At 44.4% G+C, this 12,891-nt stretch overlaps 1 protein-coding gene across 2 annotated transcripts; it reads right to left on the bottom strand.

The window, feature by feature from the left end:
• Window positions 1–240: 240 nt before the first annotated feature.
• LOC135553131 (amyloid beta precursor protein binding family B member 1-like) lies at window positions 241–10,318 on the bottom strand. 2 transcript variants are annotated; one of them, XM_064985269.1, is made up of 14 exons: window positions 10,165–10,318; window positions 8,842–9,453; window positions 8,487–8,695; window positions 8,307–8,366; window positions 7,734–7,810; window positions 7,559–7,619; window positions 7,225–7,371; window positions 6,032–6,159; window positions 3,955–4,069; window positions 2,235–2,319; window positions 2,052–2,147; window positions 1,753–1,868; window positions 1,463–1,639; window positions 241–979 (listed from the first exon to the last, which is right to left on the bottom strand). In XM_064985269.1, exons 2-14 carry the CDS (start codon window positions 9,434–9,436, stop codon window positions 824–826), a joined length of 2,022 nt encoding a protein of 673 aa, XP_064841341.1. In that variant the 5' UTR covers window positions 9,437–9,453; window positions 10,165–10,318; the 3' UTR covers window positions 241–823. The 2 variants fall into 2 exon arrangements, with proteins under 2 accessions (XP_064841341.1, XP_064841342.1); XM_064985270.1 differs by having other exon boundaries at window positions 2,067–2,147.
• Between the last annotated feature and the right edge of the window lie 2,573 nt (window positions 10,319–12,891).

The raw sequence follows: 12,891 nt of genomic DNA, 5'->3' as shown, positions 1-12,891 counted from the left end.
GGCCCCATGACTCTAAAAGAGGTGCTGTTACTGTTTGGGGAAGAGCACGGCCCCATGACTCTAAAAGAGGTGCTGTTACTGTTTGGGGAAGAGCACGGCCCCATGACTCTAAAAGAGGTGCTGTTACTGTTTGGGGAAGAGCACGGCCCCATGACTCTAAAAGAGGTGCCCCATGACTCTAAAAGAGGTGCTGTTACTGTTTGGGGAAGAGCACGGCCCAATGACTCTAAAAGAGGTGCTGTTACTGTTTGGGGAAGAGCACGGCCCCTCTAAAAGAGGTGCTGTTACTGTTTGGGGAAGAGCACGGCCCCATGACTCTAAAAGAGGTGCTGTTACTGTTTGGGGAAGAGCACGGCCCCATGACTCAACCATAGTTGCAAAGAAATTAGATGTATTTCTGTGTAGAATCCTCCTAGCTTCCTACAGTGAAGTAACATGTAGTTACATCCCATAATATGAACGCTTCCTGCCAGACATGGTTTCTGCTAAAACACAAAAATAGTGACAAACAGATTAAATCCCAAAAACAGAACAAACAATGGGCTGTTGTCAGGGCTCATTCAGTTTGAGTACAAAGCTAAAGGAGAGTTATACAGTAGATGTATAGAAAAACACTAGTAAGTAAGCATTAGTAAGTAAGCATTTCCTCAGTTACATATAACTCCATGCACTAATGAAAGGACTATCTCTAAGGAAGGCCAAAAGGAGTGTAAGGCCGACAGAAATGGCAGAAAGCGAGAGAGAAAGAGGAGAGAGGAGTGGAGGAGTGAGCTGGAGCTGCTGTGATGGGTTAGTGTTGGTGGGGAGATCTTCTCTCTTCTGCTCAGGGGGAATGGGACCCTGACCTGTACTGCTTGAAGCTTCCCAGCAGACTCTGGACCCCCATCCTGACCCGGCGGGCCATGGAGTCAGCAGGCGGAGTGGGCAAGCAGGAGCCCAGGCTGGGAGGCCTCGCGTCCAGACACTTCTGGTAGCGCAGCTGTGGACAGAACACACATACACAGCAGGACTCCATCAGTACAGACACTGAAACACATCAATACCATTCCAGTTTATTAATAAAATGTTCTATACTATAGACAACATATTCAAATTTCAAATGTATTTATATAGCCCTTCGTACATCGGCTGATATCTCAAAGTGCTGTACAGAAACCCAGCCTAAAACCCCAAACAGCAAGCAATGCAGGTGTAGAAGCACGGTGGCTAGGAAAAACTCCCTAGAAAGGCCAAAACCCAGGAAAAAACGTAGAGAGGAACCAGGCTATGTGGGGTGGCCAGTCCCCTTCTGGCTGTGCTGGGTGGAGATTATAACAGAACATGGCCAAGATGTTCATAAATTACCAGCAGGGTCAAATAATAATAATCACAGGCAGAACAGTTGAAACTGGAGCAGCAGCACGGCCATATCATCCTTCAGCCCGTCTCTCTAGACCACTGATTAATCAGTCTGTTGACTCACCATGCAGGCGGCCTGCACCGCCTCACTCAGGCTGGCAGCGTTGGGCTCACACCAGAACATGTGACAGATGAAGTCCCCGGGGCCCTTGGCCATGATGAAGGCAAAGGTGTGGATGTCCTTTCCCACACCCATGAAAGACAGGAACCGCACCCGGCACTCTGACATCACCTCCTCAGTCTGGGGAGGACAGAGGACACAGCATGGTCAGGAGAGAGCCATACTGACATGACTGCTACCAAATGTCTGTGTGTAACGGAGATGATGTTGTGGATGGGTTAGTTAGTAACTACCTCTCTGGTGAGGATGGTGAGAGTGGCAGGGGCCACGTTGACAGAGACGGGGGTCCAATCCTGCTTCCTTGTGCTGTTCATTGCAGCCTCCAAAGCATCATTGATTGTGTCCACACCTAGGAGACGAGAAAGTTTGACTGTTAACAGTATCCACAGGGCAAGGTAACCTGCATGGGAGTAGCTAGCTAGCCACATGTGAAGTGAAGCAAAACACAGTCCCACACAAAGCACAGCCATATGCTTTATTGCACAGCTAGATATATTGACCTAACTACTAAGTAAATAAAAGATGTCCTTACCCATGCGTCCCTTACCTACAGGCTTGGTCACAGGTACGTTACCAAGGTAATACACAAGGAAACGTTGGAAATGCTCATTTTTTGGAACGGGAAACTCTGAAGAGGAAGAAGATAGGGATGGAGTTAGTGTCTGGTGTTTTACTTCTGTTCTGAAATTAACTTTAGAACTATCACAGGGGTTACCTTGAGTAGGAATCTCCATGGCTTTGCACTGGTCAGAATTGTACCTGCTCAGAAATGGCTTGGATAGTTTCCTCTCCGTCATTATCTGAATGTAAAGAGAGACATGTTCAGCTCATCGTGAAACGAGATTCCACAGGAAATAGTATATTAGATATGTGACATACAGTGGAAGTTTGCATACATCTTAGCCAAATGCATTTAAAACTCAGTTTTTCACAATTCCTGACATTTAATCCTAGTAAAAAATCCCTGTTTTAGATCAATTAGGATCACCACTTTATGTTAAGAATGTGAAATGTCCGAATAATAGTAGAGAGTGATTTATTTCAGCAATAATTTATTTCATCACATTCCAAGTGGGTCAGAAGTTCATAAACACTTAATTAGTATTTGGTAGCATTGATTTAAATTGTTTAACTTGGGTCAAACGGTCCAGGTAGCCTTCCACAAGCTTTCCACAATAAGTTGGGTGAATTTTGGCCAATTCCTCCTGACAGAGCTGGTGTAACTGAGTCAGGTTTGTAGGCCTCCTTGCTCGCACACGCTTTTTCAGTTCTAACCACACATTTTCTATAGGATTGAGGTCAGGGCTTTGTGATGGCCACTCCAATACCTTGACTTTGTTGTCCTTAAGCCATTTTACCACAACTTTGGAAGTATGCTTGGGGTCATTGTCCATTTTGAAGACCCATTTGCAACCAAGCTTTAACTTCCTGAATGATGTCTTGAGATGTTGCTTCAATATATCCACATAATTTTCCATCCTCATGATGCCATCTATTTTGTGAAGTGCACCAGTCCCTCCTGCAGCAAAGCACCCCCACAACATGATGCTGCCACCCCCATGCTTCACGGTTGGGATAGTGTTCTTCAGCTTGCAAGCCTCCCCCTTTTCCCTCCAAACATAATGATGGTTATTATGGCCAAACAGTTCTATTTTTGTTTCATCAGACCAGAGGACATTTCTCCAAAAAGTACGATCTTTGTCCCCATGGCGGTTTGTCTTCTTCCTTGCTGAGCGGCCTTCCAGGTTATGTCGATGTAGGACTAATTTTACCGTGGATATAGATACTTTTGTACCTGTTTCCTCCAGCATCTTCACAAGGTCCTTTTCTGTTGTTCTGGGATTGAATTGCACCTTTCGCACCAAAGTACGTGTGTGGTCCCATGGTGCTTATACTTGCGTACTATTGTTTGTACAGATGAACGTGGTACCTTCAGGCCTTTGAAAATTGCTCCCAAGGATGAACCAGACTTGTGGAAGCACCATTTTTTTCTGAGGTCTTGGCTGATTTCTTTTGATTTTCCCATGATGTCAAGAAAAGAGGAACTGAGTTTGAAGGTAGGCCTTGAAATACATCCACAGGTACACCACCAATTGACTCAAATGATGTCAATTAGCCTATCAGAAGCGTCTAAAGTCATGACGTAATTTTCTGGAATTTTCCAAGCTGTTTAAAGGCAGAGTCAACTTAGTGTATGTAAACTTCTGACCCAATAGAATTTTGATACAGTGAATTATAAGTGAAATAATCTGTCTGTAAACAATTGTTGGAAAAATTACTTGTGTTGTGCACAAAATAGATAACCTAATCGACATGCCAAAACTATAGTTTGTTAACAAGAAATGTGCGTAGTGGTTGAAAAATGAGTTTTAATGACTCCAACCTAAGTGTATGTAAACTTCCAACTTCAACTGTAGAAGACATGGGAGTCTCACCCTGGAGCACATCTCATGCAGACTGGTGGCGATGTTCTTGGCAGGTGAGTCACAGCGGAACACGTGACACTTGAGTACCTGGGTCAGGTTGTCTCGCGCTACATAAGCAAAGTCTCTGTTGTAACAAATACAGAAAAGTACACCATTTACATACTGGTACATGAACCCATGCATTTCCCCAACTTTAATGATAACAACCCACAAGAAAAAAACTGGCAAAACAAGAATGATTGCATGCAATTATGTTAGATATGACAATACAATACAATTAACTATATGTAGGATAAACAACATCGGACATGAGAATACATTTCTCAAAGAAAAACTGCAAATAATCATTTCTGTACAATACCTTTCCCTGTATAGGGCAGCAAAATGCAGCATGAAAATAAATAATGATCAGTTAATCACAGTTACTACAAAAACACTAGCAGAAAATTCAAATCAGATTCGTAGTGAATGTCATTGAAAGGAAATGTTATTGCAATACCATGGACAACCCACCAGAGGGCAGCTGTATGGACAACCCACCAGAGACAACCCACCAGAGGGCAGCTGTCTCATTGCAACACCATGGACAACCCACCAGAGAACAGTGTTGTCTCATGGGTGCAGTTCTGTATTTAAGCATGCCAATGCCAAGTTGGGTTCAAATCCTGTTTGGACCCATAGGCCGCATTTACAAAGGCAGCCCAATTGAGATATTTATTTCACTAATTGTTCTTTTGACTAATCAGTTCAGGTCTAAAAAATTCTAATGTGAAAAAATCTGATGTGATTGGTCAAAAGATCAAAATATGGAAAAAATATCAGAATTGGGCTGCCTGTGCAAATGCAGCTGTAATGACTCACACAGCTGGGCAAAGAACTGCTATGTGCAAATTCAGCAGGAAAACAGACCCATATCCACAGGATGGGAAAACACTACCCGAAGGCATGAAGATGAACATGTTTTAATAACACTTCTTTATTTTTTAAATTTATTTCACCTTTATTTAACCAGGTAGGTCGACCTGGCCAAGATAAAGCAAAGCAGTTCGACACAAACAACAACACAGAGTTACACATGGAATAAACAAACATACAGTCAATAATACAGTAGAAAAAAGTATATATACAGTGTGTGCAAATGAGGTAAGGGAGGTAAGGAAATAAAGTAGGCCATAGTGGCAAGGTAATTACAATATAGCAATTAAACACTGGAGTGATAGATGTGCAGAAGATGAATGTGCAAGTAGAGATACTGGGGTGCAAAGGAACTAAATAAATACAGTATGGGGATGAGGTAGTTGGATGGGCTATGTACAGGTGCAATGATCTGTGAGCTGCTCTGACAGCTGGTGGTTGAAGTTAGTGAGGGAGATAAGTCTCCAGCTTGGAGAGCGTGCTGTGGATGGGTGCTGCTATGGTGACCAGTAAACTGAGATAAGGCAGGGTTTTACCTAGAAAAATGTAATGCTGCAATATCTAACCTTTTGGGGGGGCCCGACCATGTTCACATACAAATGAGAGTTATAGATCTGTCACTCATTGAAAGCAAGTCTAAGAAGTGGTAGATCTATTCTATGTGCACTATTTCTATGCTTCAATGAGAATGAATATTTTTTGTGTACACCAAATTCAAACAGCTGAAAAAACAATATTTTTAGTTATGCAAAATATATTTCACAGTGGTTTAGAAGGTACAAACATTCTCTACACTTAAACTTGCTTGTTTTGCCACAAACTGAAATTTGGTAAACTATTAGAATTTTTGCAACCAGGAAATGGAGTAGCAATTTCTACAGTGTGCATCTTTAAGAAAATGGCCCAAATTACCAGCTATAAAGTCATTCCCAGTGTCTAATATCTCTTAATTTGGTGTGGATGGGTCATGATGAAGTAATAGTTAAGTGACGGCTAGACCAAGATTGTGCTAAATAAACACTATATCAAATAGTACAAATTCCAAAGAGTTAAACAGCATTTTCTGTTCCTGTAAAAGTAGCTCCACCACTTTATCGGACTACAACAGTTGTGCAGTGCTTTACAACCTCCAGATGTGGTGCCAAACGGTGACTAACTAGTAGACACTGACCTGCCGTTGTCTCGGCCCACACCCCACACGCGGATGCTGGCAATAGGCTGGGAGTGCAGCAGAGTCTGGCCTAGTGGGTCGATCAGATTCATAGTGTCATTCTCCAGGACCATCAGCATGTCCTTACCCTGGTAACACAACACAAACATATCACGATCCTCCTGAAGCACCACCATGCACAGCAAATTGAACCAAATTACATTTGAATGTGCCATCTGTTCTACAACTGAGAATATTCTAGCAAACACCTGTTAGACTTGGTCCCGTTTTAGATCGAGACATTCCCAAGCATTGGTGCATATGGATGACTATAATTACTCTGATGTCCAACATTATTCAACACAGAGCAGCTACAGGGAATAGCAGTAAATGTGAGAGGTTGCTGGGTAAAAATAGACCAAGCAAGGTAAACAGAGGGTGTTGCCCAGACATCAACCCCATGCCCAGGCTCTTCCCCCAAACAGGAAGAGCACACCCCAGTCCCTTACTGTAGCCCTGCTCCTCAGACTCCCACCCCAGTCCCTTACTGTAGCCCTGCTCCTCAGACTCCCACCCCAGTCCCTTACTGTAGCCCTGCTCCTCAGACTCCCACCCCAGTCCCTTACTGTAGCCCTGCTCCTCAGACTCCCACCCCAGTCCCTTACTGTAGCCCTGCTCCTCAGACTCCCACCCCAGTCCCTTACTGTAGCCCTGCTCCTCAGACTCCCACCCCAGTCCCTTACTGTAGCCCTGCTCCTCAGACTCCCACCCCAGTCCCTTACTGTAGCCCTGCTCCTCACAGTAGCCCTGCTCCTCAGACTCCCACCCCAGTCCCTTACTGTAGCCCTGCTCCTCAGACTCCCACCCCAGTCCCTTACTGTAGCCCTGCTCCTCAGACTCCCACCCCAGTCCCTTACTGTAGCCCTGCTCCTCAGACTCCCACCCCAGTCCCTTACTGTAGCCCTGCTCCTCAGACTCCCACCCCAGTCCCTTACTGTAGCCCTGCTCCTCAGACTCCCACCCCAGTCCCTTACTGTAGCCCTGCTCCTCAGACTCCCACCCCAGTCCCTTACTGTAGCCCTGCTCCTCAGACTCCCACCCCAGTCCCTTACTGTAGCCCTGCTCCTCAGACTCCCACCCCAGTCCCTTACTGTAGCCCTGCTCCTCAGACTCCCACCCCAGTCCCTTACTGTAGCCCTGCTCCTCAGACTCACCTCTCCCCAGATGCCAGCAGTGTCGTGGAGGTTGTGTTTATGGTAGGACAGCTGTCTAATGCAGTTGTTGACAGCCACGCTGCTCTTCGCTGGTGCCATGTCCTCTTCAGACATCTCCACCCAGCCCAGAGAGCGCACAGCAAAATACTGGAATAGCAAATTGATGCAGGAGAGAACACAGGATGGCCCGGAGAGAGGGAGAGGGTAAACCGACAGACGCAGTCCAATTAGGAAAGGGAAGAGTAGTTGTATGTTGACAGGGAAGAGACAGATGACTACAGTCTTCCTGCCTCAGTGCATTAGTGAGTGTAAATGTAAGTGAATTTGAATGTACCTTAGCCTCCAAGTCAGTGCCATGGGGATCAAGGTTCTCCTCTTCCTCAGATTGGGAACAGCTAGTTACCAGTCAGGTATAGTTTGAGAAAGAATAAGAGAAGGGTTTAAGAGAAACTCTTTTGGCTGAGAATGAGAAAGCTTATCACATAATGTACTACCACCACACCACTTACTTCAGGTTGATGGATGCATAGCGCAGGGTTGCCCCTTCAAACTCCTTCAGGCTCTGATCAGAAGCCAGCTCTCCCTCCTGCAATCACAAAAAATACGAAGAATTTGTCAATTCATTATCACCAAGTTGATCAACATCCAGATGTGCTGCATTCTAAACTCCACTGTTTCTAAAAACTGAAATATTGAGGGTTGAAGCTGGGAAAGGTTGTGTGCTCTGTTATTGTATTATTATTTTGGCTATTGAAGCGTAATGCTCTGCTTCTGTCCCTTAGTACATGCCAAGAGAGTAAAAAAAAAACCATAAGCCTACTTTTTCCCATGTCAACTATTTTCCACATAATAAGGATTTATCCGCAGTCTGTGGTGAGAGTTTACGTTGAATGTATATTACAAATTATGTTTTTCAATGAATAATCGGAGACATAAAAATTTCGTTTTCCATACTCATTAAAATAAATAGAACTTATTTTAACTGTCAGTGTTGACCTTTTGGTATAGGATATCCTAAATGTGAGGTCTTAGCCATGTCAAGATTCTCATTAGTACTTATTAATATTCCCTCTGTCTCTTACCTTCCACAACTCTCCATCACTTGTCCCTTCATCTGGGTTAGAGAGGTCTCCCCATGTTTCCTAGGAGTCAGACAAAAACATGATGCCGTTTTTATTCTAAATTGGGAGAGCATAGATATAAGTCTTCTACGAACAGAACATGTCACAAATCATCCCTAAGGCCTATGAGTAAGAGCTCACCTCCTGCTCTTCCTCACAGGGTGTTGTCTCCAGGGACATACTGGAGGACATCATAGAGTCTCCCACCTTGTCCAGAGGGGAGGGGGGCTCCCACTGAGTAGTGCCAGTAGGGATGTGCCAGTAGTAGGTGCCTGAAGTGTCTCGAACCCGCATCCACCCAGAGGGCAGGTCTGTGTCCGCCTCAAAGGCCTCAGAGTCCCAGAAGGACTCTGTGTGGAGAGAAGGGAAGGGTTAGAACGAGGAGTTCGCCAACGTTGCTTGCAACCTGAGAAGCACTTGTTATGTTAGACTAGACTATAATCATCATTGCTCCAACAAAACAGTCACACGACTGATTTCAACAACTCGCCCTTACCTTTGTTTCCATTTGGAGGGATTTCAGCAGCGCTTTCCTGAGACAGTGCAGGCCAGTTGGTGTCTTCATCACTTGGTGTTCCATTCACATTAGAAAACAGCAGACAGGGATTTCTAGCCACCTCACCTCCCTCTCTTTCAGCCTCCACATTACTCTGTTCGGACTCCCTCTCTTCCTCTTTAAAACTGCAGGCCTCTTCATCTGCCTCAGATGGATCTTCCTTTTCTTTGTCATGTTCTTCGCCCTCACCCTCTTTATCCTCGGCAGACAGTAGAGTATCAATGAGTACTGGCTCCTTGAGGATGGTCTTGGCGGTCTTGGGAGATTTGGTCTGCTCCTCGTTCCTCTGCTCCTCCTCAGTGGTGTTATGAGGGGAGAAGTCCTCTTGGTTCCCATTCTGGTCCTGATGTTTCTCAGCAACTTTCCTCAGCTGGTTCTGGCCCTCCTTGACCCACTTAGCATTGTTACCGCCAGTGGATTCTTGGTCACTCCAAAGGCCACTGTCATTCAATTTGTTTTTTAGCACTTCATCTTGATGATGGTTGTTGGCTACATGATAAGACATATCATCATCATCATCATCATGGCCACCCATGGTACTATACAGCAGCTCTGAGGGGAATACAGGGGGTATAGTTTGAGAGAAAACACATGCCTTTACCCATCTGATCACTCGAATGTCCAGAAAAATAACTATTGAGAGGTGTGTCAGTTTAGTAATGAGAGAAAGTGACCTGGCTGGCTAGTCAACTGTTTGACATTGTAAGGTTAACTAACATTAGTTAACTTCCCAGCGAGGTAAATGTAATGTTAGCAAGCTAGCCAGGTAGCTAGCTACCCAGCCTAACTAGTTCGCTAACTAACGTTGACATATTAAAGTAGTAAGCTAGGTAGCTAATGTTAACTGCGCCATTAGCAAGCTACAGTACATTATCCATGATGACACAAATCGCTACGCTATACAGCTAGCAAACGTTACTAAATAACGATAGTTTGCTAGGCCTCTCTAGCTAGCTTGCTAGTTGCTAATTTAGCAATCAATCAATAACAATGTAAATGCCATGATATTGTCAAGCACTAGCTACTGTATTATTGCTAAGTTAGCATACCAGCAATGTGGCTTAGCTAACGTTAAGTCAACTGAAAGGCAAGGTACGCGGCTTCATTAGCCTCCTCGCTAGCTAGCTACAGAAAGTAGCTAGGTGACCATCTGAAAAAAGGACATCATCCGCCATCATCATCCCATAATATAGCCAGAATTGGTACACGAACACAAAGGACGGCACTTTAAAATGTGCGCCATTAACTACTAAATATACTTACTTGTGCTGTCAGTGTGTCTTCGATTAAATATGTTCTCGTTATTGTTACATATTTCCACACGTATAGAGGGGTCGTTTATCTGGATTCCCAGGCAATACTGATGCTGCGCTGTTGTGTATAGTGATGATGAAAGATGGGAAGGGCGAACGTCAAGAATGTGTCGCTCTGTGTTGCCTCGAGGTTCTGTGCCTCAACCCTCTTACGATCGCTGATCGGAGTCCACAGAATACATTATCAAAATAGATTTATAGAGGTGTTTTCGTACTAAATCAGTGCCATAGTACAGTTGTATGAACTAAATGACTATCGCCCCATAGCACTCACTTCTGTCATCATTTAGTGCTTTGAGACTAGTCAAGGATCATATCACCTTTTTATTTTTTATTTATTTTTACCAGGCAAGTCAGTTAAGAACAAATTCTTATTTTCAATGACAGCCTAGGAACAGTGGGTTAACTGCCTGTTCAGGGGCAGAACGACAGATTTGTACCTTGTCAGCTCAGGGATTTGAACTTGCAACCTTCCGGTTACTAGTCCAACGCTCTAACCACTAGGCTACCCTGCCACTTTACCTGGCACCCTAGACCCACTTCAATTTGCTTACAATTTGCTTAGCTCCAATAGCCCTATCCCATCTGGACAAGAGGAATACCTATTTACAAATGTTGTTCATTGACTATAGCTCAGCATTCAACACCATAGTACCCTCCAAGTACATCATTAACCTTGCGGCCCAGGGTCTCAACACCGCCTTGTGCAATTGGGTCCTGGACTTCCTGGCGGGCCACCCCCAGGTGGTGAAGGGAGGGAACAACATCTCCACTTCGCTGATTGTCAACACTGGTGCCCCACAATGGTGCGTGCTCAGCCACCTCTGGTACTCCATGTTCACCAATGATGCCTCCAACTCAATCAAGTTTGCAGACGACACAACAGTAGTAGGCTTGATTACCAACGAGACGAGACAGCCTACAGGGAGGAGGTGAGGGCTCTCAGAGTGTGGTGTCAGGAAAATAACCTCTCACTCAACGTCAATCAAACAAAGGAGATGAGCGTGGACTTCAGGAAACAGAAGAGGGAGCACCCTATCCACATAGACGGGATAGTAGTGGAGAAGGTGGAAAGTTTTAGGTTCTTCGGCGTACACATCAAGGACAAACTGAAATGGTCCACCCACACAGACAGTGTGGTGAAGGCGCAACAGTACCTCTTCAACCTAGCTGAAGAAATTTGAAGAAATTTGGCTTGTCACCTAAAACCCTCACAAACTTTTACAGATGCACAATTGAGAGCATCCTGTCGGGCTGTATCACTGCCTGGTATGACAACTGCACTGCCCACAACTGCAGGGCTCTCCGGAGGGTGGTGTGGTCTGCACAACACATCAACGGGGGCAAACTACCTGCCCTCCAGGACACCTACAGCACCCGATGTCACAGGAAGGCCAAAAAGATCAAGGACAACAACCACCCGAGACACTGCCTGTTCACCCCGCTACCATCCAGAAGGCAGGGTCAGTACAGGTGCATCAAAGCTGGGGCCGAAAGACTGAAAAACATCTATCTCAAGTCCATCAGACTTTTAACAGCAATCACTAGCACAGAGGCTGCTGCCTTCATACATACTTGAACTCATTGGCCACTTTAATAAATGGAACACTAGCCACTTTAATGATGTTTGCATATCTTGCATTACTCATCTCATATGTACACTACCGGTCAAAAAGAAATGTCCTTTCTCATTTGCTCATTTCTTGTCCATTAAAATAACATCAAATTGATCAGAAATACAGTGTAGACGTTGTTAATGTTGTAAATGACTATTGTAGCTGGAATCGGCAGATTTTTTATGGAATATTTACATGGGCGTATAGAGGCCCATTATCAGCAACCATCACTCCTGTGTTCCAATGTCACGTTGTGTTAGATAATCCAAGTTAATCGTTTTAAAAAGGCTAATTGATCATTAGAAAACCCTTTTGCAATTATGTTATCTCAGGTGAAAACTGTTGTTCTGATTAAAGAAGCAATAAAACTGGCCTTTAAACTAAATGAGTATCTTGAGCCTAAGCATTTGTGAGTTCGGGTTACAGGCTCAAAACGGCCAGAAACAAACAACTTTCTTCTGAAACTCGTCAGTCTATTCTTGTTCCTAGAAATGAAGGACTTTCCATGCGAGAAATTGCTAAGAAACTGAAGATCTCGTACAGCGCTGGGTACTACTCCCTTCACAGAATACCCGCAAAGCACCAGTCTCAACGTCAACAGTGAAGAGGTGACTCCGGGATGCTGGCCTTCTAGGCAGAGTTGCAAAGAAAAAGCCATATCACAGACTGGACAATAAAAATAAAAGTTTTAAGATGGGCAAAAGAAAACAGACACGGGACAGAGGAACTCTGCTAGAAAGCCAGCATCCTGGAGTCACCTCTTTACTGTTGACGTTGAGACTGGTGTTTTGCAGATATATATATATATTAAAAGGAAGTCCGGGTTTAAAATTACACTTGAAAGTTGGAATTGTAAAATGCACAAGGTACAATTCAGAAATGGGGTAGTGCATCATCAGTTCCTCTTGTCTGTTAATCATTGCATACCTTAGAGCTATCTATAACGTGTCAGAAATGTCCAGAAACTAGCCTGTCAGCTAATCTTTTCCCCCAATGCTGGAAGGGGGGGCCCCAAGTGAAAAGGTTTGGAACCCCTGATAAACACTGAACAAAAATATAAA

The sequence above is a fragment of the Oncorhynchus masou genome, chromosome 13 (assembly GCF_036934945.1).
Source record: "Oncorhynchus masou masou isolate Uvic2021 chromosome 13, UVic_Omas_1.1, whole genome shotgun sequence".
NCBI classification, from domain to species: domain Eukaryota; kingdom Metazoa; phylum Chordata; class Actinopteri; order Salmoniformes; family Salmonidae; genus Oncorhynchus; species Oncorhynchus masou.
The sequence above is the reverse complement of the archived record's forward strand: the minus strand, read 5'-3'. Positions and strand labels throughout refer to the sequence as shown.

Coding starts and splice junctions, on each gene's coding strand:
- LOC135553131 (XM_064985269.1), bottom strand. CDS start 9,436: ATGGGTGGCCATGATGATGATGATGATGATATGTCTTATCATGTAGCC. Junction 1,869..2,051: donor TGTAGGTAAGGGACGCATGG/GTAAGGACATCT, acceptor CTCGTCTCCTAG/GTGTGGACACAATCAATGAT. Junction 1,640..1,752: donor TCACCATCCTCACCAGAGAG/GTAGTTACTAAC, acceptor TGTCCTCCCCAG/ACTGAGGAGGTGATGTCAGA.